The sequence below is a fragment of the Mustela putorius genome, unplaced genomic scaffold (genome assembly GCF_011764305.1).
Source record: "Mustela putorius furo isolate JIRA1106 unplaced genomic scaffold, ASM1176430v1.1 tig00000441_pilon_pilon_pilon, whole genome shotgun sequence".
In the NCBI taxonomy this organism is placed as follows: Eukaryota; Metazoa; Chordata; class Mammalia; order Carnivora; family Mustelidae; genus Mustela; species Mustela putorius.
The window spans coordinates 68,207-93,829 of NW_025421381.1; the positions used below are offsets into that span (position 1 = coordinate 68,207).

Consider the following 25,623-nt stretch of genomic DNA (forward strand, 5'->3'; position numbering starts at 1 on the left):
CCGGTGGGAGTCAGTTGGATCCGTGGGCAGGAGTCCGATGATCTCGGTGGGACCTCCAAATGAAAGACCCGCGGATCCCCTTACCCAAGAATCCAACACTGCCACTGGATGCAATCAGCAAGAGGTTCTTTATTGTTACGCAGGCGCCTGCGGGTGGTCAGCGCGCGCCTGCGGGTGGTCAGCAGCTCCTGCTAGCTGAGCACACCCGGCTGGGGTGGTGCCGGGTTTTTATAGACAGGTACAAACAAGTTTTGGGTGGGGGCGCAACTGATTGGTGGACAGTTTGAACTTTTGAAAAAGGCATACTTGGTGTTAGTGGAGTGGATCAGGGGACCCACATGTGAAAGCAGACAAAGCAATCTTACAGAAGCAGAACTGGCCAGTTAGCCCACGCATGCGAAGAGAGCGGCGGGAAGGGGAAGTTAGACCTTACTACTCAGCAGAAAGACATCCTGTCTACGTGACTATGTGGCCCCCTGCCTACATGACCATGCCCCTGCTATTAGGAGAGGGTATCTTGTTCAAACAGGAGTCAAGTGTCATGCCTTAGTAGCCAAGCTGTTACAGAAAGGCAAAAGAGCAGTTACATTGAATTCAACCCTGGGGGAAGGGTCTTTTCACTGCAAGGGGAGGAGGGGTACTCTTACACAACAAAAGAGCAGTTAATTATTTAAAGACTGGGGGGGGGGTCTTTCAGGAACTGTAAGAACTTGTTGGGTAGTTGCGAGGCTTGCAAGCAAATCTTGAATGTAAAAACAGTGAGGGAACCGTGGTAGGTGCTTAGAATGGTGCCAGGCACCGTATGCCCCCGAGAAGCAGCCCTTATCGCTCTGCTGGTCTGAACACTGTCCTGAGGGTGCATTTCATCCCAGAAATAGCGAATCCAGCCCTTTCCTGAGGAACTGACCAGCGGAGGCCCAGAAAGGGCGCCGCGGGAGACGGTCTCTCAGCCCCCAGAAGGTGATGGCCCCATGTCTTGGCTGCTAAAACCACACCCGTTCTCAAGCAGCCCCACTTCCTCCACTGGTGGGCGATGGTCCCCAGGGAGCTGGCTCAAGAAGGAGTTTAAGGACATGTTTCAGGCTGTCGTCCTTTAGCCAGCAGGGAGCAAGATCATATAAACAAGGTCAGGAAAGGGTTGAGAGAAACTTCTGGATGGCGAGTCTTGGTGGGTAATTGAGAACGTCTAAGAGAGGGAAAGGGGAAGAGAGAGGAGCAGAGGAGCGGTGTGTAGGTGGAAACCCCATTGGGGGCCCCTCTGCCTGCAGGGCTTTCCTCAGCATCCACTCCAGCTCCTTTGTGTCCTTGTGTCAAATCCCTGACACAAATAGACCTCCATTTCTCCATCAGTAATAATGATGGCACTGACATGCATGAACCCAAATATTCTAAATTCCTTAAAATACCAAGACTCCATAAAAACAACCTTCCGGGGCGCCTGGATGGCTCCGTCAGTTAAGAGTCTGACTCTTGATTTGAGCTCCAGTCATGATCTCAGGGTCGTGAGATGGAGCCTGGCAGGTCAGGTTCCGCACTCAGCCGGGAGTCTGTTTGGGATTCTTCTTCAGCCCCTCCCTCCGCCCCCACTCCCTCTCTAACAAATAACTAAAACCTTTTTAAAAAAACAACAAACAAAAATAAACAAACAAAAAAAACTAACCACAACACTTCCCAAGATCCCTTCTGGACTGAAGGTGTGATAGAGCTTGGGGTCTATTCAAGGTCCATTATCTCCTTGGGATACCCGCCTTCCCATTTTACAGACGGGCCAACTGAGGCCAGGGGAAGAAAAGGATTTACCCAAAGTTCCAGGCATAATCAGAATGGAGCCAAGGCTGGGATTTCTTGAGTCCCAATCAAGTCATCTCCTGATTCCTGGGGGTGGTAGTCAGGGGGCCTAGGGGCCTACTCGGAGGATGAGGTTCCCAGGATGGATTTAGGAAACTTCCAAACTGTGTGACTTTCTTTCTGTTTATTTCATTGCTGTTTCCTCAGCTCCTAGAAAAGTGCCTGGCACACAGTAGATGCTCAATAAATATTTATTGAATGAATAGGAATGAGCATTTCATGGAGGAGTGGAGTGCAGGCTTTCATCTGATTCTCCCAGGGCACTGTGTTCCAAAAAATTCTGGCCCCTTACATCTCCATCCCAGTAGCTTTATGGCTTTAAGGTGAAAATTACTGGGCCCCATAGATCCCAGGCTTCCCTCTTTTCTCTCCGCACCCAGTACCAAAGCCCCATCTTCCTGCATCTCAGTGATTCCCCCCTCCCTTCCTGTAAAACCATTTTCCTCATTAAGTTCATTTTTTTCCCCTCCCCTCCTCCCTTCTCTTCCTTTCTCGGAGAAGGGTTTCCAGGAACCTCTTCTGGGAACTTCTGGGATAAGGGGGGGTGTGTATGTGTAGGAGGATCTTCACATCTCATCAGGAGCCTGGAGCCTATTATACATCCATTGGGAGGAAGGGAGGGAGGTGACCTAGCAGAAAGGCCAAGGCCTATCCAGAGCCGGGTGCTTGCTCCTGCTCTCCAGCCTGGTTATGGAAGGATGCCCATTCCTGGTGATCCCCGAGGGCCAGGAGAGGGAGGGTGACCCCATCAGCCAAGGCGGGCAGCCTCGGCCACCCTGGGGCATGGGAACAGAGGCAGAGAAGGAGAGGGGAGAGAGAGTCCAGGATAACTCCAGTGCTGACTCACTAGCTTTGTGACCCTGGCCTAGTCATTTGGTCTCTCCGGTGACCGCCTTGGAACAGGGCCCGGGATCATTCCGAGAGGTCCTTCCAGTTCAGGGCCCCTGGTCACCCTTTTTCTGAAGATGGGCAAGGGGCTTGTGTTATATAATCCCAAAAGGCCCTGTGCTTCTTCCATCATTGTGAAGTATGCCTCTAAAAGAAATCCCAGAGCTGACCACTGTTCCTTGCTCACCCCACCACCATCCTGCTCAGCTGCCTCCTGGACTATAGCAGCCACCTGCCGCTGGCCTCCTGGCAGCTCCCTTCCCATATTCTGTCTCCCACTCAGCAGCCAGCGGATCCTGTTAACATTTAAGTCAAATCCCATCCCTCCTCCGCGAAGAGCCCTCTTGTGGCTCTCCTTTATTTCAGAGTAAAAGGCAAAGTCCTCACCAGGACCTACAAAGCCCCGATCAAAAGATCCAAAAAGATCAGCTGGTCCCTTGCCAGTCCCATCAATCATCAACCATTCCTTTCACCCTCCGGCCTCCCTCTGCTCCAGCTGCCCTGCTCCACTTGCTCTCCTTCAAAACTCAGGCACTCTCTCACTCCAGAGGCTTTGCACTGACTGTTCCCTCTGCCCGAAGTCCTCTTCCCCCTGACAGGCCCAGGGCCACCCTGCACCTGCTCACCTTCACCTTCCGGTGAGCCCTCCCCTAACCACCTCCTCTAGATCTGAGTCTATGCCAATGGCTGCCTCCCCCGTCCCCGCATCGCGTTTATTTCCCCCCCAGCACACTTATTAATTCCAAACATTATATTTATTTTTATTTACTTGTTTACCGCAAGTCCCATGAGGGTGGGGGCCTAGGCTGTCTTGGTCACCCTCACGTTCCCCAGCCCCAGCCAGCACAGGGCTGGGTCTAGAGTGGATATAAATAAATTTCTGTTGAATGAATGAATAAATACCCTTCTCCTGTCCTGAACCCCTGCCCCGGCCTGCCCTGAACCCCTGCCCCGGCCTGCCTAGTCAGCTCTCCAACTAGTCTGCCCCAATTGTCCTTCGCTTGGGTTCTGAGTCTCCCTGACTTGGAAAATGCTGTTTGTCCAGAAACTCACACGTGCCCTTCATGTCCTCCCTTCCTTAGAAGACCAGGGGCTTCCCATGGGCAAAAATGACCATGCTACCCTTCGGTGAATTTTTTTCTCCTATCTTCTCCTTCAGTCCCCAAATTTTATCTCCTTATTGGAAATCATCCTCCACCGCCCCACCGCCCCCCCACCCCGCCCCGCTCTTCTTGTCGTTACCTCTGGAAACCAAATGTTTGATTTAATTTACTTGTCTCCTCCTCCAGGAAGCTTTCCCTGACCCTCAGACTGGGTCAGAGGCCCTCTGGGTGCCCCTGTCTGAACCTCTGGGTCATCCCTTTCTGGGGGCAGGTCTGTCTCCCCCATGGGAGTGAGAGCACGTGATAGAGGGCCAGGATTGTCATTTGTCAGCACTGTGTCACTAGCACCACCCAGCACAGTGCCCCTGAATTGTTCAACCAAGTTGTTAGGGGGTCATGGTAGAGGCTGATGATTGGCCAGTGACCCACCAACCTCACTGTTTTCCTCTTTTCTTCTACTCTTATGAATATGAGCACAGCCCCATTTACATACAATTTGCATACAGTAGACCCAAAGGGAAGGGAGCTAAGACTGGGGGAGTGACAGGTTTCTGCACAAATTGGGGGTTCACTGGGCGGGTGGCAGCATCTTCAGCTGCACCTGGTCCCCCTGGGAGGGTGGAGCCGCCGCCCAGCCAGCTGCCAAGGCCTTGGCCATGCTGTTCCTCTTGGAAGTGAGCGGGGTCTCCAGGGTGAGCGAGGCGTTGGCCATCTCCTGGGGCTTGTCACTGGCCAGGAAGCGGAGCAGGTTGTGCAAGGCCTTGGCCACGTCGCTGCGGGCCCCCTCATTGACGAGGCAGTAAAGGATGGGGTCAGCCACGCAGTTGAGGCTGGTGAAGGCCAGGGAGCTGTGGTAGGCTGAGAAGACACGCTCCTCGAAGCCACAGTCCCAAGGGCGGCCCAGGTAGACGGCGCTGCGGGAGAGCAGGAGCACGTGGTAGGGCGCGAAGCAGACCAGCACGATGGCGATGAGGCTCAGGGCCAGCCGCTTGATCTTGGCCTTCTCCTGGCGCTCGGTGGACACACTGCCCCTCACGGCCCGCAGGATGCCGCGGTACGACAGCAGCATGAGGGCCCACGGGAAGAGGAAGCCCACGAAAACCCGGTAGAGGTTCATCCAGGCCACCCAGCCCTCCATGGGGAACTTCTCGAAGCAGAAGGTGTGGTTGTAGCGGTCGCGGAAGAGCTCGTCGTGGAACAAGGGCGCTGAGTTGGCCCCCAGCTCCGTGGCCCAGACCACGGAGCTCACGGCCACTGCCGTCTTGACCCGGCGCAGGCGCGCAAAGCGCAGTGGATGGGCCACCGCCAGGTAGCGGTCCACCGAGATGCAGCACAGGAAGGCGATGCTGATGTAGATGTTGGTGTAGAAGATGAAGCCGAAGAGCTTGCAGGAGCCCGGGCCGTGGATCCAGTTGTCGTGGTGTAGGAAGTAGTCGACCCACAGCGGCAGCGTGCAGATGTACAGCAGGTCGGCGATGCTGAGGTTCATCAGGTATACGCCCAGCTCGTTGCGTTGCCGGACCTGGCGGTAGGCCGCCCACAGGGCCAGGCAGTTGGTGGGCAGCCCCCCACGCCAATGACAAAGATATAGAGGGATGGCGGGAAGAGGTGGTCCACGCGCGAGTCCACGTGGCAGCCGTCCCACGTGCGGTTGCCCATCCTCGGCGCTGGGGCTCCCGAGGCTCTTCCCCCGGCCCACGGGGGCTGTGGGGCCACGGGGGGCGGGAGGCCATCAGGCCCCCTGAGCCCCCTCCTTGGAGGCTCAGGGGAACATGGTGAGTGGCAGTCCACGGGGGAAAGATAAGGGTGACCGTGAATCGTGGACGGGCCTGGGCAGGGAAGGAGAGAGCTTGAGAGGGAAAAGTCAGGGGAAGGATAGAATTATGATCAGAGGGAGGCTTGGGGTGGGAGAGGGGATTAAAAAAAAGAGAGAGCTTTGTCAAGGGGGTGTTTACAGACCCAATCAGAGTGGAAAGGAGGGAGTTGAGGGGTAGCCCAAGAATTGGCCAAGGGGGGTGTTTATGGAAGGGATGGAGGCCTCATTGGGCAGTGGTAAGAGGGAGATATTGGTAGAGGATATAGAAAATACGCGTGGCCACGTTGAAGGGATGGGGGGTGGAATGTTCTAGAAGAGGCATGAAATATGTGCGATAGTGTTGAGATAGGACAGACTACAGTTAGGGAGGGTTGAAAACACTAGGCAGGGTCAGTTGAGTGCTGGTGTTCCCTAGGACCCCGGTAAGAAATAAGGACACAAACAAGATTATGGAAAAGTAGGTGCCCTTAGTCCGGGAAATGTGGGGAGGGTGTTTAAGAAACAGGAAGGAGGTGAGTAAAGGCTATTATGGAGGAGGATTACGGATGGAGTGAGGAATTTGAAGGGGGCAGGGGAGGGGCTCTGGCTTGGCTTGGTCCTGGTGGGAGCTCACAGTTCAAAGCTGACTGTATGGTGCCTGTGGGGAGAGAGGTCTGCCGTGAGGGGAGTCAAGGACACCCTCTCCTCCCCCCACCCCTCGCCATAACCCATGGGCTGCTGAGAACGGGCATCCTAGCGAAAGCTAACTGAGCTTCGTTCTAAGCAACAAATCTCTGTAAATGCAGATTTAGGGGTCCGGATCTATTTTCCCTGATAGACATTAATAACCCCACTCAGATTTTATAACTTCCTTCCAGAAACCAGGTAAAACGCACAAGTATTGTATCACGCTCCGGCAGATGCTAACCCTGTCATTTCCCAAAGGGACGTGAAGCCCAGAAAGGCTGCTCACTCCCACCAAGGATGCACAGCAAGGTCATGATGGAACTAGGGCTGGAATCAATCTTCTGCTGCTAACCCAGGACACCCCATCCTTGACAATGATAGAGACAGATAATAACAGCTAAAGCTTATTGAGCCCTACCACATCGCAGACCCTGTTCTAAGCACTTTTATGGGCATTAATACATTACATTTTCAAGATCCCTACAACAAACATACTGAACATATCATTACCATTCCTAATTGGCAAACTGAGGCACAGAGCCCTTCAGAGACCTGTCCAAGGTCCTGATAATGACGGAGGGATAAGATTGGTTCTCACCCCTTTTCTCTAGCCTGTGCATGTTTCCATCCAAGAATAACTGAACAGAAAGGGCCCTGGGCTGGGCAGTGGGGGCTGGGAACCATAGCTGCTTTGGGGGGGGGGGGGAGATGAAAGGAGGGGCTACTGGAAGTGATCACATTCTAGCAGCAAGGGAAGCCCTGGCAGCAGGGCCAGCGTCCCTCCCTCAGGGTCCACTTCCCTCATTGTCTCTGTCCCCAGCCAACTTTCCTGAGTGAGAACCCTGGGCCTGTCACCCCCTTGGGAAGACCTGCAAACACAGGGCAAAGGACAGTCATGGACCAAGATCCTGTCCATTGTCCGCCCAGAGGGTAGGGGAGCGAAGTCCTGAGTCAGAGGCACCTTTGTAAGTCACTCTATCCAGGGCTTTCCATGGTGTTAGTTTTTTAAGATGTGAAAGGTTTTATTGTTATTATAACTATCTTTTTAAACAAGATTTTAAACTGGAAAGCTATCCAAGACAGTGGAAAAAAGAAGCTGCTCTATGTTCTCAATGAAATCAAGTGGGGGGGCAGGGGACGCCACCTCTGAAGAAGCCCCCAGGACACACTTAGAAAACCACTGGTTGAGTCAACTGGATTTATCAGGAAACCAAGGCCCAGAGAGGTGAAGGGATGAGCCCAACATCATACACTGGGTTCTTGGGAACCTCCCAGATGCCGAAGCATCTTTCCATGGGAAAGTCCTCTTGGCTCTACCTCCACAATAAACCCTGAATCCATGCATATCTCTCAGAACCTCCTACCACTGTCTGTTCTGCACCACCATCGCTGCTTGCTTGGACCTGTGCAGTAGTTCCTCACTGGTTTTCCTGGCTGCCATTCTGGCTTCCTTCAACTCACTTCCCACAGGGCAGCTGCCAAGGTTTGTTAACATGAAAATGAGCTTTCATTACCTCTCTGCTGGAAACTGAAATCCTGAAATCCCAAGTGCCTTCCCAGTAGACTGCTGATAATATCCAAATTCCTTGCCCCAGGGAATAAGGCACTGCCTCACTCCCCCCCCCACCCCATCTCTCCTCCTCCACCTCAGCAGGCTCAAGACCCATTACCTTCTAGATTCAGCCGCAAAACCTTTGCTCTTTCTCGGATCTTCTTAGGACTCTGCTCCCTCGCCTCCTTCACTCCCACAGGGGAGGCCCTCCCCATCCCCCAGAGTCCTGCCCACCCACTTCCAGGGCTGTCGCCTCACATCACCTTGTATCTTGTTCCCATCTGTCTGTCTGTCTGAAATGGACATTCCAGGAGGGCAGTAACCTTGTGTGGACTGCTGTCTCCCAGCACCCAGAAGAGGCCGAGCATATAGTAGACACTCAGTAAATGACTGTGGGTCGAAGGAACAGGCATTGGTCAGCCCATCCAGCAAAGCAGGCTCTCTCTCCCTCTGAGGCAGCTACAAGTTCAAAGAAGTCCCTGCAGGGTCCCAGGGAAAGAGGTTGGAAGGGAAATAAAATGAAAAGGGCAGGATCTATCCGCTACATAATTGACTTTGAAAGGTCAGGGCTGAGTCCCACTTAGTAAACCCTACCCCCTGTGGGGTCCTTAGCAGTCCAGCGGCTGCCCCCACCCCCAGACTCGCAGACAGTGGTTCCTGGATCCTGTGGACAAAGGGTGGAGACAGCACAAGCTCCCAGGGCTGGAACAGGGCAATCCAGCTCCTCCCTTCGAATATTCTCCACCCAGACCAAGTCCACGCAAAAAACCCTCCTCTCTCGCCTTCTGTCTCTCCCTTTTCTTGTAACATGGAGAAACTTCATGCTTGTTCCAGAGCCTCAGTTTCCCTTTCTGTATAAAGGGGGAGGGAGCAAAACCTTTATACTATTCACATCACAGACAAGAAAACCCTTGGTAGGACGGCATATCATCTACAAAATGTGCAGCATTTGAACAATTACTATTATTCCACATGCACAGGAGAGCTGAGACAAGAAAGGAACCAAGGCTGGGAGTTCCCTTTGCCCTGCGCTGGCCAGACCCTCCTGGGTTCAGCTGAGCCTGGAGCGGGTACAGCACAGCAAGCGTGAGACTTCTTTCCAGACGCCAGAGGAAATACACTTCTCATGGCTAATTTCCTCGAGGGGGAACCAGCTGGGGGCTCACCTCCCCCTCCTCCCCCTTCCTCCTCAACCCACCTGCTTCCTGGGGCTTCTGGGCACGGAGTGGGGGGGCCCACTCAGCCCTCTTTTTTCGCCACCTGAGATCTGCCCACCATTACACCATCAAAATCACAGAACCAGAACCGAGACTCAAAGCATTTCACAGTGCTATAGGTCTGTACGCTCCAACTGGGTGGGAGTGTAAGGCTGTTTCTTGACCCCTTCCTTGTACATGTGGGGAAACTGAGGCCCAGAGCAGCAAAACCGTTGTCTAAGTCATGTGACGTGTCAGCTTCCGGCAGATCTCCTGTCCTTCTTGATCCAAGAGCCTCCCCTTTTGCCAAATGTTTTCTCGCCTCACTCCCTGTGCTCCTGTAATGTTTCTCAAGTCCTTCTGGGGTTATCAGCCCCCTTTGAGAATCTGCTGAAAGATACAAGGAAGGGCTTTCTCCCCACCAAAAAGCAACAACCAGTGTTTTTGTGCACCCCCAACACCTTGCCCAGCCTGGGGCGGGCTGGGGCGGGGGTAGGGGGGCAAGATCCTCTTTAGCTGGGATCTATGTTTCCTCCCTTACTTGAGGTTTATTGGAGATTCAACCCCCAAATCTTTAGCAAGAAGCTCTCCCTAGCCCCCAGGCCCCCCTCTCTGGTCCCTGCTAGCCCTTCCCGGGGAAAGGAGGAGAGATAAGCCCAAGTGTGGAGTGATAGTGAGGGGACCGGAAGGACTGGGCAGACCCCAGCCGCTGCTTCATCTCTTGGCTGCTCAAGCCAGATAAGACTCTGGGCTCCACCAACCACCCCCAAATCCAGTAAGGCTAAAGGACTCTGGAGGGCTGAGAGGACACGAGGGAGAGGTGATGCAGCGCCCCCCCCCCCCCCGCCCACTGCATCCCTGTCCAACGTCAGGTTTCACTCACCAGCCTTGTCCTAGAAGCCACCAGACTGCCTCTTTGCCCCCCTTCCCTCCTCTGCCTGCTCTGCTTCCCACCACCCCCTTGGCAGCCCCACGGGACGGGCCAGCTCCGGTCTGCTCATTAGGGGATGAAATGTGATCACCGTGTCTCGCTCCCCACCTGGTGCCCTGGCGTCCGCCGGAAACCAGGGGGCAGTCAGGCCACCGTGACCACCTTGCTGGGCCTCAGTTTCCCCATTTCTACCGCCGTTCCCACACCACCCAAAGGGGACACCGGGGTCCTCCTACCCCTCTGACATCATCCATTCCAGCACCCAGAAAATCCTCTGGATCTATTGTTAGTCCAGTTCACAGTTTACCGTTCTATTATTGTAACCTTCTAGAGCTTTACCTTTCTTCCATTCTATTATTATTATCCTAGCGGCTTTCCATGTCTTTACCCTTTAAGTTTCTAATATTCCAGGAGTCTCACATTCCAAGATCCTAAAGTTCTATTGTTAGAACACTCTATGATTTTTTTTAAACATTTCTACGACTTTCATCATCTATTATTAAACTCTCAGTGATTATTATCTTGGCCCAGCAAACACGAATACGTATTTCCCTTCCTTTTTTTTTTTTTTTTTTAACAGAAATGGGAACACACTCTATATACTGTGAAACCCCACTTCCTTTTTCCCTCCTTATCTATTCTGCTTGTTAGCGACCCAGCAGCCCGAAGGTCTAAGGTGGCACAGAATTCTAAAATATGGGGGATTCACGGGAGATTGGGGGGGGGGAGTTGGGTTGGTAGTCACCACCACCTCGCTCCTAAATTCTCCCTGCCCTGGGGGGACTGCTAGGAGCCCCCACTGCCTCCATCCCGAGCCCTGCCGGCCTTCTCTCATCCCTCCAGCTCGCTCACACCAGCTGAGTTATTATTTGTCTAGACACAAACCAAATTATAGGCCCTGTCCCGAGGGAACAGTGGGCTTCATGGGGAGGGTCAGGAGACAGAAGCAGGCGGGAGTTAATCCCTGCCCCCCCATTTCCCTTCCCTTCTTCCCTCCTTCTCTGAAACTCCACCTCTCCCACCCAAACCGACTCTTGTCCCCTCTCCTCTCCCCAACACCATGGCTTTGGAAATATTTTCTCTTCTCTGCTTCTCAAATGCTCCCCTCTGGATTCCAACCATTCATACTCACCCTGGCATTCTTCCCTCCTCACTGTGAAGACCTCTTTTCCCCAATTAATCCGACTTAGTGGCAGCAAAAGAAGCCAGCTCTCTGGATTTGGGCTTCAGGGGAACCGGAGTCCCAGCCCCCAGCCTGGCACGGACTCATTGTGGGGACTTCTGCTCCCTGGCCTCAGTTTTCCCATCTGTAAAATGGGTGCCTGACCTCCATGGCTCCGTAAGCCCTTTGAGCTCTCTCTGCTTGGAATCCTGAAATCTGCCCAAGATTCCAACACTAATCTTTTTGGATTGAAGCATTCATATATCCTGAGGACTTGTGATCTGAAGATTGTGGGGCCCCAGGCCTCCCTCTGATCATTCTCCCATCCTGAGTCCTTCCATTCAAAGACTTCAGTTGGTTAAGCAGCTGCCTTCGGCTCAGGTCATGATCCCAGCGTCCTGGGTCCTGGGATGGAGTCCTGGGATCCAGTCCCGCATCGCATCGGGCTCCTTGCTCAGCGGGGAGCCTGCTTCTCCCTCTGCCTCTGCCTGACATTCTGTCTGCCTGTGCTCGCTCTCTCCCACTCTCTCTCTGATAAATAAATAAAATCTTAAAAAAAAAAAAAAAGACTTCATGCTCAAGGGTTCTTGATTATGATTCCCAGAGCCGGGGAGCCGCCTATCATCTCTCTTATTTCCTCCTACTGGGACCCCCTCAAAAAAGGAAATCTCCCCATCCTCACCCCAAACCTGAAGCTGAGTTTCTCTATAGAGAGAGATTGGGAGGTACCCTCCCGGTGGGTTCAGGAGGAGGGGAGCTGGTGGCGTGGCCCAGGCTTGGGGGCGCTAGGGGATGGCCCCTATCAGCTCCATCTGTGTCAGTAAGTACCCCAGTGCACATCCTGCCTGAGTTAACACAACACATCCCACCACCAACAGTGGCTCACAGAAATTCCAGAGCTGTCCTGCAGCCTTGTTGGGGGCGGTGGGATGTCCTGTGCAAGCAGGGGGTGGGGGGAGTGAGGTGGAGGCAGGAAGGAGTTAATGGTGACCTAGCCAAATCCTGGAAGGGAGGAAGTGGGGGAGGAAGTCCACCCCCCAGCCAGGAATTCCTGAAATCGGAGGGTGGGGTGGGTGCGACCTCAGGAGCAGTAGGGGGACTCTCTAAAGGGGGCGCTGGGGTCACAGTGTCCCTCAGCGTCCACCTGCCCCAAGCGGCAACCCTACACCCCACCCCCACCCCACTCTCAAGCAGCTCCTCAGCCCAGGGGAAAGCTCTGGGATGCACCAGAACTTGGAATGAGATGACGGTGGGGTCGAGGTGCCAGAACAGGGTCTCAGGAAACACAGAGAAAGAGTCAGAGACACAGGAGAGAGACAGAGACAAAGGAAGGGAAAGGGCAAAGAGATGCACAGAGACAGGGGAGAACCATGGAGTTGGGAGGCACAGAAATCCACGGGGACTGAGAGTTGGAGAGACTGAGGGATAGAGGCAAAGGGAGGCAGGGAGAGGGATACAGAGACAGACGGAGAAGCAGAGAGAAAGGAAAAGACACAGAGACACCCAGAGATGCAGAAGGAGAGGCACACCCAAGAGGGAGAGAGGACCGCAGACAGAGACCTATCCGAGACGGGCGGAGAGAGGGAGACGGACCCAAAGACACGGTCCGCGCGGAGACGGCGGGAGCGCGGGAGAGGGGCGGGGACGGGCCGCGCGGCGCGGGAGACCGAGGCACGGACGCAGGGGCGCAGAGTCCCCGAGGGGCGCGCGGAGGAGGGGCCCCGCGGCGGCCGGACGCCCGCGGGCAGGGGAAGGAGAGGCGCCTACCTGCGCGCGGCGGCTGGACGGGGCGGGCGGCGTCTCTCCCGGCTGTGGCGACGTCTGAGCTCGACCGCGGCGCAGGGACCCCGCGGCGACTCCTGTCGGCCCCGGGCCGGAGCCGCGGGCCGAAGCCCCCCCCCCCGCCCAGCCCCGCCCCCGTTAACCCCTCCCTTGTCGCCGCCCCTTAACCCCTTTAGGCTTTCACCCCATTCCAGGCTTCCAGCCCCCGGGTGGAGGTAAGCCGGGGAGAAACCTCAACCTGCTGCCTCAGCAACCCCCTTCCCCAGCCCCTCCAAGGCCGCAGCCTGGAGGCCCCCATCTCCTTAACCCCTTTGCTTCCCCTCCGTGCAGCCCTACACCTCCTGCCTGACCCAGCCCTCTGCCTCTCACCCTCCTTGAGCGGATCCATTTCCTTCCCTCTGAGGCCCAAGTCCTTAACTCTGATGATTGCGTGCCTCCCTTCCCGAGGAAGAGTGAAAACAAGTCTGTCCTCACTGCTGGACTCAGGGCCACCTCTGTAAGGCGTCCTGCCCTTGGTCAACCAGACCTTAGCCTAATAGTCCTCTGTGCCTCAGTTTCCCGTCTGTCAAAGTGGTCACTCACAGTCTCTTTGTCAGGCTTTCTTTTCCCCACAGAACTTTTTAAAATTATCTGTCCCCCTCTGCTAGAGCAGGGAGGAGTCATGTCTGCATCTGGTTTGTTTACTGTTGTGTGTCTTTTGCCTGGAAGCCGGCTAGGCACGGCGACAGGTATGCAAGACACATGTTCTCAGGGAGTGAATACATAAGGGTAAAACAGTATTTGCTGATTTTTATTATTATCACGTCCTTCATAAACTGGTCGTGAGAATTCATTCTCCATCAGCACTTGGGACACACCTGGCATCACGCAGCACTCAGAAATGACAGCTATTGGCTTCACAAATTCTTTTTTTTTTTTTAGAGAGGGAGAGAGTACATGCGAGCCAGGGAGTGGGGGGAGGGTGTAGAGGGAGAGGGAGAGGGAGAGAGAGCATCTCCAGTAGACACTACACTGAACATGGAACCCAACATGGGGCTCGAGCTCACGGTCCTGAGATGGTGATCTGACTGAAATCAAGAGAGGGATTCTTAACCGACTGAGCTACCCAGGCACCCCTGATCGCAAATTCTTTTTTCTTCCGTTCTTATTGTTGTTGTTGTTGTTGAGCCAGAAGAGGGGCAGAGGGACAGGGACAAACAGACTCCCTGCTGAGCTTGGAGCAGGAGTACGACTTGATCCCAGGACCCGGAGATCATGACCTGAGCTGAAGTCAGATGCTTAACTAACTGACCCACCCAGGCATCTCTCATTCTTCATTTTTAATAAAAATTAAAAAGCCCGGATCTTAAGGAACAAGACAATGAATTGTGACAGATACACTTGTGTGCCTAAGTGCTCAAATCAAGACAGAACATTTCTAGCACCTAAGAACCTTGTTCTTTGCTCCTTTCCAGGCAATACTCACAGTCTACTTCACGCCTAGCGGCAACTCTTTCTTTTTACACCAGACATTAGTGTTGCCTGTTCTAGAGCTTTTGCTGTGTGCCCTTGCACAAGTGACTTCACCTCTCTGAGCCCTATTACTTACTTCTCAGGGCTCTTGAGGGACACAGAAAGTTAGGGAGTTAACTAAGAGACCTGCAATGCACATGGGAATGAAGGTATTTTCCTTTCATATTCCCTCAAGGAGACAGGAAAAGAACTAAGGAAGTTATCCCGAAGGCTGTGGCCCCTCCCCATGTATAACCCCAGACTCATCCTATCAGCCTCAAGACAAGTCCCACGGAGCCCTCCTGTCAGAACCTTGGTCATCCCAAGCTCCTCTTAAGAAAGAATTCCAAGGGTCCTCTATGAGGGGAGAATCCTCTTCTCTCTTAGGCTCACCCTAGGTTCTCTGAGGATCCAATCCTGGTAGGAAATAGGTAGCCATTCAGAGCTTAAGTGGGAGCACTTAATAAAGGGATATTTCAGAGGAGTGGGCAGGCGGAAGGAACCCACACAGTAGGAGGCAACACCAAGGGACTGGCCATGGGTAGAGCCAAGCCATTACCATGCTTAGGGCAGGAAGCTGGAATTTGGAGAGGAGCCCATAGAACTTGTAGCTCTAGGTAGAGAACAGAGCTACTGCCAGAACAGCAGGGATGCGGGGAGCGGGCCCCCCAAATAAATACTCCCATTTTTCTCCTCCTACATTCCGATTTCCCATCAGTGCTTCTGTGGGCAGAAGCCAACCAGAGCGCGAAGGGCAAGGGAGCTCCATGGATGGAGTCCACGCACGGCGGTCTCCCAAGGTCCAGAGCAGGGAAAGAAAGGCTCAAAGTGATTCTGGGGGGCACATGGAGAGAATCTTCAGCGCTTCTTCCCTGCAGGGCTACGACTGGGCACAAGGGGGCGACAGAGCACCAAGAGAACCAATGAAAAGGCTGCTTCACTAGCACCTGCCACGCCTCCAGAACTTGGACAGTCGGGAGGGGTCGACAGGTGTGGGACAATAAAGGAGACTTGGAACAGAGAGCGTCAGAAAACTGCTTCTGAAACCTGGAGATCTGGAGGGGTGATACAAAGGCTGAGCCCTGGGGGCTGAGTAGGAGTTCTCCAAGAGGACGCGTTCAGACGCGGCGGGGCGGGTGCCCAGGGAACAGCCTGTATGGAGGCTCCAAGGCACGAAATGTCACAGGGAAGGGCAAATACGGGTGATTCAAATGGCTGGAGATGAAAATTGGGGACAGGAGAAGATTCTGGCTGAAACAGCAAAGATGAAGACAGGATTGGGAGAAAAGGGGAGGGGGGAGGGCAGCTGAATGCAATGAGCATTGACTGCATTCCAGGCAGATCTAAGCACTTCCTGTGAATATCTCCCCTATGGGAGGTACCATTTCACAGATGAGAACAATGAGGCACAGATGCTGTCAAAAGGCAGCAGTTTTGGCAGCTGGGTTCCGATTCTTTAACCACGGCTATGCTGTTTCTTGGAGCAGGAAACAGGGTTGAGGAATTTGAACTTCCACCCCCTTCATATAAGACACAATTCTTTCACACACTTCAACACCCAGATAAAACTCGAATACTCATTCAGCAAACATTCCCTGATCCCCTGCTGCTGTGCTAGGCAGTGCTGGGTACACAGCAGTGACCACGGAAGCCATGACCCCTCCCTCCCTGGGCTGGCAGCCAGTGTGGGGGTGACAGATCTATCCCTTATAGGGACCCCTCAGGTCAAGGGGGATGCTGGAACCCAGAGGAGCTTTGTCACAGTTTGTTGGGCAAATAGGAGGATGGAGGAAGGGCAAAACTCTCAGAATTTCCACACAAAACAACTCCCATCATTTGGTTCATTTCTTACTCAACCTTCAGTCTTCAGTTCAGTTGTCCCCTCCAGGAAGCCCTCCCAGATGCCCCCTGAGTCTTCCTCTGCCTCCTCAAGGTCACCATTGTCTGAGCATCGGTCTGCCTTCCCCACCGGACTGTGAGTACCTTGAGGGCAGGACGGGGACAGTCTCACTCAGCACTGTGTTTAAACATTGCCCAGCTCAAGGAACAGCCTAGAATAAACATGCTCCAAAAAATAAAAACCAAATAAATTTTAAAAAGAATAAGTATGCTCCTTGCCCTATTAAAGAATTCATTAACTCATTCATCAACATATGTATCTGTCAAGCATTTACTGCCCGCTAGACACTGTGCTAGGCACTGGGGATACAATCTTCAAAAGCCAAAATCCTCACCCTTGTGAGCAATCGATTAGTGAATAACTGATTGACTTCTGGTCATATCAATTGAGATCTGATGAGAAGAAAAAGCTCTCTAAAGGCCTGAGATATAAGGGAAACCACTTTTTTTTTTTAGATTTTATTTATTTATTTGACAGAGAGAGACACAGCAAGAGAGAAGGAACACAAGCAAGAGGAGTGGGAGAGGGAGAAGCAAACTCCCTGCCGAGCGATGAGCCCAATGCGGGGCTCGATCCTAGGATACCGGAATTAGGACCTGAACCAAAGACAGATGCTTAACCAACTGAGCCACCTAGGAGCTCCCCCACCTCAAGATTTCTTTCTAAGTCAGCATGATGATGTGTACACGTTCTTGAAACCAAAAACCTGATTTACATCTCGTCAAGCCTACATTGTGCACCTGCTTTGCGAACAAGTTGCCTCAAGAAAAGCTATCTTGTCCTCAAGATACCTATGATCAGCGCTCCTACTCCCCTCCTTCCCCGATTCCTTCCTGACTCTATGTTACTTTATAATGTTTTGAACTTTGATAAGAGGTAAAGAGGCGGGGCGCCTGGGTGGCTCAGTGGGTTAAAGGCTCTGCCTTCTGCTCAGGTCATGATCTCAGGATCTTGGGATCGAGCCCCGCATCGGGCTCTCTCTGCCTCTCTGCCTACTTGTGATCTCTGTCTGTCAAATAAATAAATAAAATATGTAAAAATAAATAAATAATTGAAATTATAGTTTAGGTTGCTGTTTCTGGAGACTCACAGACAGTCTTCCTTACTGACCAAAAGGGGCTTTGCAGATTTCTCCTGCAATAAATTTTTCCTCTTTTAGGAAGAGATGGACTTGCTAAGTTGCCACTCTTTTTTTAGTATATGTGCTGCCGAAGCAAGCACGCTAAGTTGCCACTCTGAGACTATAAGACTCTGAACTTTCTGACCCAAGAGATCATCTTGCAAGTTGAGCAAAAAAAACCCCACAAATGTGTAATGTTCTACAAAATTCTTTTTTTAAAACATTTTATTTATTTATTTGACAGAGATCACAAGTAGACAGAGAGGCGGGCAAAGAGAGTGGGAGGAGGAAGAAGGCTCCCCCCGCAGAGCAGAGAGCCTGATGTGGGGCTCGATCCCAGGACCCTGGGATCATGACCTGAGCCAAAGGCAGAGGCTTAATCCACTGAACCACTCAGGTGCCCCCCCCCTTTTTAATTTATTTAATCTCTGTAGCCAACCTGAGGCTTAAACTCGACCCTGATATCAAGAGTCATGTGCTCTACCAGCTGAACGGGGCAGGAGCCCCTCCACAAAATTCCTATGTATTGTTTTGTCCAGAAGAATTCTATGTTTGCTACCTTAGAATGTTTCTATAGGAGCAGTGGTTCTCAAAGTGTGATTCTCAGGGCATCAGTACTCTTCCTGGAACTCTTTGGAAATGTAGATTCTCTGGAGAACCTCAGGCTGACCAAGAGGAGAAAATGCATTTTCATTCTAACAAAGCCTGCAGGTGATTCTAATATATCTATATCTAATATATCTTCAGCTTTGAGAATTACTGAACTAGAGAATAGGAAAAAAAAATTCCCAAAGCAATTCTAAGCGCCTCCAACATTATATACAAGATGTAAGGGCACCTGGGTGGCTCAGTTGGTTAAAGGCTCTGCCTTCAGCTCAGGTCATGATCCAAGAGTCCTGGGATTGAGTCCCACATCCCCTGTTCAGTAGGGAGTCTGTTTCTTCCTCTCCTTCTGCTCCTCCCCACCACTCATTCTCTTTCAAATAAATAAATAAGATCTTAAGAAAAATAAAAAACAAGATGTAATTAGATAGCATCCCTATAAATTATCTTGGCTATCAGAGATGGAGAAGATCAGAACATCTCAAACCCCCCCCACCCCACAACTTGGTACTGTCACTGGTGATATTCTAGTGGTTTTGCCCTCACAGGATGCTATCGGTTATTCTAATGAGGGATAGAAGCAGGAAAGCGTTCACTTATTTTTTTTTTTTAAGCCTATGAGCCATTGTTTTATTTTATTTTAAAATAAGCTCTGAGGGCGCCTGGGTGGCTCAGTGGGTTAATCCTCTGCCTTCGGCTCAGGTCATGATCTCGGGGTCCTGGGATCGAGCCCCGCATCAGGCTCTCTGCTGGGCAGGGAGCCTGCTTCTGCCTCTCTCTCTGCCTGCCTCTCTGCCTACTTGTGATCTCTCTGTGTCAAACAAAATCTTAAAAAAAAAAAAAAAAAAAAAAAAGCTTTAAAAAAAAAAGCTCTGTGATGTCTAAATAGGGTGTCTCTCTCGATTGGTCGATTGGATGAGGGTCCCCAAATAGGGGGCAATGATCAGTGGAAGCCGGTGGCGTGGACAGTGGAAGAATTCACCGAGACAGAATAAAGGAGATAGACGTTTACCAAACACACCGCAAGGGAGCAGTGGGCAGGACAGTGGAGGAGAGGCTGCCGGCAAGGAGGCAGTGGGTGGGGGCCGTTTTTTAAAGGGGGAAGATGGGGGGCGCCTGGGGGGCTCAGTGGGTTAAGCGTCTGCCTTCAGCTCTGGCCATGATCCCAGGGTCCTGGGAGGGAGTCCCGCATGGGGCTCTCTGCTCTGCAGGGAATCTGCTTCTTCGTCTCCCTCTGACCCTCTCCCTACTTGTGCACTCTCTTCTCTCTCTCCCTGTCAAATAAACAAGTAAAATCTTTAAAATTTAAGAAAAAAAATAATAAAGGGAGAAGATGAGGGCATAACATATGGCGATATATGGAATTCTCCCTCTTCTGGTAAATGAGCCTGGTTCTAAGTAGCCCACTGGGCAGTGAGAGCCTAAAGATATTTTTGAGGTCACTGTGGGCCCTTCCTACATTCCACCATTCAAGCCTGTTTGCCTAAAAGCCACCTCTACAAGCTCTGTGCCCAATGTGGGGCTTCAACTCACAACCCCGAATGCCAGAGTCATGTACTCTATAGACTGAGCTAGCCAGGTGCCCCAAAATTTTGATCTCTAGCCCAGAAGCCTGATGTAGAGCCTGCATAGTTTTGGTAAGGATTAAATAAATGCTGGTCTGGTTGAAACATTCTCTCTCTCTCTCTCTTTTTTTTTAGTCTCCAAGTAAGGGTGGGGCTTGAACTCAGAACTCTGGAATCAAGAGTCAGATGCTCTACCAACTGAGCTAAGGAGGTGCTCCAATATTTTTAAAAGATTTTATTGATTTGACAGAGAGAAACACAGTGAGAGAGAGAACACAAGCAGTGGGGGTGGGAGAGGGAGAAGCGGGCCCCCTGCCGAGCAGGGAATCAGATGCAGGGATTGACCCCAGGACTCCGGGATCATGACCTGAGTCCAAGGCAGATGCCTAATGACTGAGCCACCCAGATGCCCCTTACCTGCTCTTTTAATACCTGTATTCTTCTTGGGCACGAGACAGCCATACATGTCATCAGGACGGCCATTGATCTTAAGACTCCCATATAAGGTTTCCTTCCAAATAACCACGTGTAATCCCTCAATGAGGAAAAAGGCAAGATATGTCTGACTGTGTGCTTCCCAAAAGGGACCGATTGGAGCTATTACCCAGGTTACTTAGGGTTACTTAGGTTACTTACCTAACCAAGGACTGCTCCCTTGGGCCTGGATCCTGGAGAAAGCTTGGGAGAAAGTTGTCTAAGTTCCATCTTTTGTTTTTTTTTTTTGTTTTTTTTCATGGCTTTCATTTGTCCTTACGCATGGGCTAAGGACATCCTGCTCCCAGATTGAAAATACTTCTAGAGGGGTTCTGGGTGGTTCAGTCCGTCGATTATCTGCCTTCAGCTCAGGTCATGTTCCCAGGGTCCTGGGATCGATTCCTGCATCAGCCTTCCTGCTCAGCGGGGAGTCTGATTCTCCTCCCGCCACTCCTCCCCCCACCCCTTGCGCTTTCTCCCTCTCTCTCTTTCTCTCTCAAATAAAATCTTTGCAAGAAATTTAAAAAAAAAAAAAAAGGCACAAAACCCACCTCTGGGGGGTGGGGTTACACGATTCTCTTGAGCACACCTGCTCTCAGATCTCAAGAGTGTCCATTTGCTTTAATACCCTACCCCACTGTGCTGCACGTCTGTCCTTGAACTCCTTCTGGTAACAAGCCCAAAAAACCTTCCGTGGGGATTCCTTTGGGGTCGACTAGGTCAAGACCCAGGGGCCCGGAGTCTCCCCAGTTCACCGGGCATCTTTCTGGAGCGCCCCCTTCCTCGGTTAGTTTCCCACTCTCGCCTTCCTCCAGCCAGAGACTTGCTTAGTCACTGTCCCCCTTTGTTCTCCTCTCTCTGATCTAACAGGAAAAGGCCTAAAAAGGACACCTCGTGTGTTTCCTTCCCTTCTGCTTCTTTTGTAACTCTGTTGGCCTCGATAGAAGCTAGAAGATGGGAACGTCTGAGCAGAAAAATGAACCGAAATTCCTTATGGTCTGGCCTTTATGTCGCTGTGCCCAAACACCTGATCTGCCCACACTCCTTGAGGACACCCCTCTCCTCTCCACAATTCGCTGTCTCAGGCCCTTCGGCTGTTCATTGTTCTGTCCTGATCCCTGCAACCCCCCACTCCCCCCACCACCACCTTTGACCGGTCCTGTCCATGCCTCTCTTGGTTTTCTGCAACCCCCCGCCCCACCTCTCCTCCTTGTTTGCTGCTTCTGTTGTGCGTCCGATCTGGACCAGAGAGGGCTGGATGCGGCCTGCCAGCCTCTCCTTGTGTGGGGGGTTCCCCCATCATTCGTTCCTGGGTTAAGGGACAGGAGAATGGGAGGCAATCCCCTGGTGAGTCAGCATAGGGCTTTAAGGAATAGTCTCCAGTAGCTGCCCAGACACCTTTTGTTTTGGGGAGAGTCCCTGCCTTTTCGGGGGGGGGCCGGTTGCAACCTATTTTCACTTTTTGTTGCTGGAAAGAAAATGTGTGTCTGTTGGTCTGTCCAAGCGGATGAACTTTAGGAGTCGTCTTTCTCTGCCCTCTGGGCTTTTAACTGGCTTCAGCTTTGAGAGGAGCACCTACCTATTCCGCCTCCGCCCCCCATTCCTGTTTCTGCACCACCATGGTTTGGCTTTCATAACTGGCTCTATACCATCCTCAGTGCCTCCTGCTTCTCCTAACCTCACTACGGCAGGACGAAGTCTGCCCCTCCCTGCACTTCATCGCCCACCTCAGATTCCCCCCCAGGTGCCCTAGCTAAAACTGACCAATGCGGGGGCAAATTGATTTTTGGTGGACCCAGGTGCAACATATTTGGCATTTAAACTAATTTGTCAGCTGAATTAAACATATCTGTAGAGTTTCAGCATTAAATATAAAAACCTTATTAATTTTTTATTTTTTTATTTTAAGAGAGGGAGAGAGGTTGGGGAGAGGCAAAGGGAGAAGGAGAAGAGAACCTAAAGCAGGCTCTGAGCCCAAAGTGAAACCTCATCTCACGACCCTGAGACCATGACCTGAGCTGAAATCAGGAGCTTCAGGCTTAATTGACTGAGCCACCCACGTGCCCCTAAATATGAAAACTTTCATTACAGGGGCCCTTATCAGGTTTAGTTGGAAGAATGTGCGACTCTAGATCTCAGGGTTGCGAGTTCAAGCCCCACATTGGGTGTAGAGATTATGTAAAAATTATTAATGTAATGTAATTAAGACTCATGAAGGGACACCTGGGGGGCTCAGTTGGCTAAGCAGCTGCCTTTGGCTTAGGTCACGATCCCAGGGTCCTAGGATCGAGCCCCACATCTGGTTCTTTGCTCAGCATGGCCCCTGCTTCTCCCTCTCCCACTACCCCTGCTTGTGCTGTCTCTCTCTGACAAATAAATTAATTTAATTTAATTTAATTAAAAAAGACTCCTGAAAATAAGGGAAGAACTCCGTATGCAAGAAATGATGCATTTTTAATAAGAAAGATGTAAGGCATGAGAATACATTTTGTAGAGGGAGGAAAGTAATTGTGTCCTAAAATAGCTGGTTGTTTGGAGAGAAAGGGCTTAGGACAAAATATGAATGAAAACGAAAGTTACAGGGGTGCCTGGCTGGCTCAGTCAGTAGAGCACAGACTCTAGGGGAAAAAAAAAAGAAGAAAGAAGAAAAGAAAAAAAATTACACAAAAGGTTTGTAAAGGGGTCTTTGCAGAAGAATTTTACATGTGGTCAGGACTGACTAGGATAAAAATGAATAGGATTTTAAAAGTGCACTGGTTTAAGACTGAAATTCTGCTTTTCTTTCTCTCACAGAGTTTTCTAGGACTGTGAGTCTCCTCTTGGTAAGAAAATGTGAACAAAGTTTTTTTTATCTTCCCCAGAAAACCGAAGCTTCGATGTTTTGTCTTGATATCAGGGCTTTGATTACTTAAAGTTAAAACTCCTCAATATTAAAGAGTCGGGTTTTACTCACCACGTGTGTAACTTCCAATAGGACCCTTTATTACCACCTTGGTGAAATATAGTTTTTATAACGATCTGTAATCCTATTTGGGGCGTGTGCTTTAAAACCTTCTGAGATTTTTCACAAAATTCCCCAGATTTAAATTCTAAATGAATGCCTTTTGACTAATCAGTCTTGTTTCTTTGGTATGTTAAGTTACTTGGGTTTGGTTTTTTTTTGTTTTGAAAAAAATATTTATTCCAGAGAGAGAGAGAAAAGGGGCAGAGGGAGAGACTATCCAAGCAGACTCCCGCTGAGCACAGAGCCCAGACGTAGAACGTGATGTCAGGAGATTAAGACCTCAGCCAAAGGGGCGCCTGGGTGGCTCAATGGGTTAAAGTCTCTGCCTTCGGCTCAGGTCATAATCCCAGGACTCTGGGATCAAGCCCCTGGGATCAAGCCCTGCATCAGTCTCTCTGCTCAGCAGGAGGCCTGCTTCCTCCTCTCTCTCTCTGCCTACTCCCTCTCTGTCAAATAAATAAAATCTTTAAAAAAAAAAAAGACCCTCAGCCATAAACCAAGACTCAGATGCTTAACCAACTGAGCCACCCAGGCGCCCCCCAATTTAAGTTACTTGGAATGCATGTCCAACAGATAATGATAAGCCTTAGGTTGTATTGAACGGGTAAGTAATAGAACTATTCCAGAAAATATATGAAATTCCTGAAGTTTTAATATGTCCTGATATAAGGTCATTACTTGAATTCTTGAAATGTGTGTCACAGATACAACCAAGTTTCCATGTCAACTGCATTATCAGGAACTCTACTATCAGATCTTTTTTTTTTTTTAAAGATCTTATTATTTTTATTTTTTTCAGATTTTATTTATTTATTTGACAGAGAGAGAAAGATCACAAGTAGCCAGAGAGGCAGGCAGAGAGGGAGGGGGAAGCAGGCTCCACCCCCCCCCCCCAGCAGAGAGCCCGATGAGGGGCTCGAAGATGAGGGGCTTGAAGCGGGGCTCGATCCCAGGACCCTGAGACCATGACCTGAGCTGAAGGCAGAGGCTTTAAAACCCACTGAGCCCACCCAGGCGCCCCTGGGTGGACATGTTTTTTTCAAATGAACTAGTCTTGATTTGGCAATCTCTGGAAACAAGGATGAATTTAGAGAAAAAATTATGCTTCAAATAGCACAACCTTATGGATGTTAGATTCAAGTTTTGACTAATCATCTTGAAATGCATGTTGGTTTGCTTAAGCCAGACAGCCTGAGGGAGGCTTTAGAGAGATTGCCATTGGAGCTCAAATACAGACTATTCCTCTGTGGGGGGTAATGAAAGGGGACGCTGTGGGCTTACGATTATTTAAACAGTATAATTGTGTAACTCGGTTGTCACCTTGATCAATCCCATGTGGCTGAGATAACAAAATCACTCCTTGAAATAGTGTACCCATTACCCATGCCACGGGGTTAACAATGAACTTACAAAGCTATAGGATCGGCCCCGCCTTCTTTATAATTGGATTGGGGGACCCACTTAGGGATGCCCTTAGCTCCTGAGACATGTCATCCTGCACTTGACAGTGATTCCTGGTGATTAAGGATATGGTTATGGCTAGACATCAGGGGGGCCTGTGTGCCTAAGTCAGTTAAGCCTTCGGCTAGGGTCATGATCCCAGGGTCTTGGGATTGAGTCCCACATCAGGCTCCTTGCTAAGGCAGGGAGCCTGTTTTCTGCCTCTGCCTGCTGTTCTCCCTGCTTGTGCTCTCTCTTACTCTCTCTCTCTGACAAATAAATAAGCAAAATCTTTAAATATAACAAACATAAGTAGAGGCATTGGCTGAGCATACAGAGGCCACCTTGAATCCAACCCAACACGAAGTCACCCACAAATTTAAAAAGTGGTCCTTTAAAACCATACCCTTGATTCATGGCCCGATAGTACTCACCAAAGAGTACTCCCCCAGAAGCCTGTGACCATACCATTATTTCTACCACCTTGCAAACCATTTGGCTTGCTACTGGGCCCAGCAAGGCGACCCAGCATCAGACGCCTGGTACCTAATGGAACGCAGTGGTTATGGTGCCAAACTGGGGGCGTGGCTTCCACCAGGCTGCATTGGAAACTGTGTCCTAGGTTCTGTCTGGATGGGACGGCCTGCAGCACACCAAGACCCTTACATGTCCAACTTACTTTCCATGCCAAAAACAACGATGGAGGGGCATCTGGGAGGCTCAGTCGGTTAAGTGTCTGCCTTCGGCTCAGAGTATGGTCTCAGGGTCCTAGGATTGAACACTATATTTGGGGCTCCCTGCTCAGCATGGGAGCCTGCTTCTCCCTCTCCCCCATTTGTGCTCTCAACTAAATAATAAGATCTTAAAAAAAAATAGAATAATTTTTTTTAGATGCTTAATGGACTGAACCACCCAGGGGCCATGGGTGGTATAAATAACCACACTGATCACTTGATGATGGGGTTAAACACCTGGTCTGGAGGTGGGACTGCAGTCCATTCCAAAGGTCTTCTTACCACACTTCTCATTTTTTATTATGTTTAATCCTTTTTTGAAGTTTATTTATTTTCTTACCTTGACAT

The 25,623-nt window shown here is 50.9% G+C and overlaps 1 protein-coding gene across 1 annotated transcript; it reads right to left on the reverse strand.

Moving 5' to 3' along the window:
* Window positions 1–2,176: 2,176 nt before the first annotated feature.
* On the reverse strand, window positions 2,177–20,479 carry LOC101688240 (G-protein coupled receptor 4). The gene is given in 3 exon segments (XM_004767580.3): window positions 2,177–5,406; window positions 5,409–6,292; window positions 20,260–20,479. Coding segments are annotated over 2 exon segments (1,089 nt in total). The 5' UTR covers window positions 5,499–6,292; window positions 20,260–20,479; the 3' UTR covers window positions 2,177–4,407.
* Between the last annotated feature and the right edge of the window lie 5,144 nt (window positions 20,480–25,623).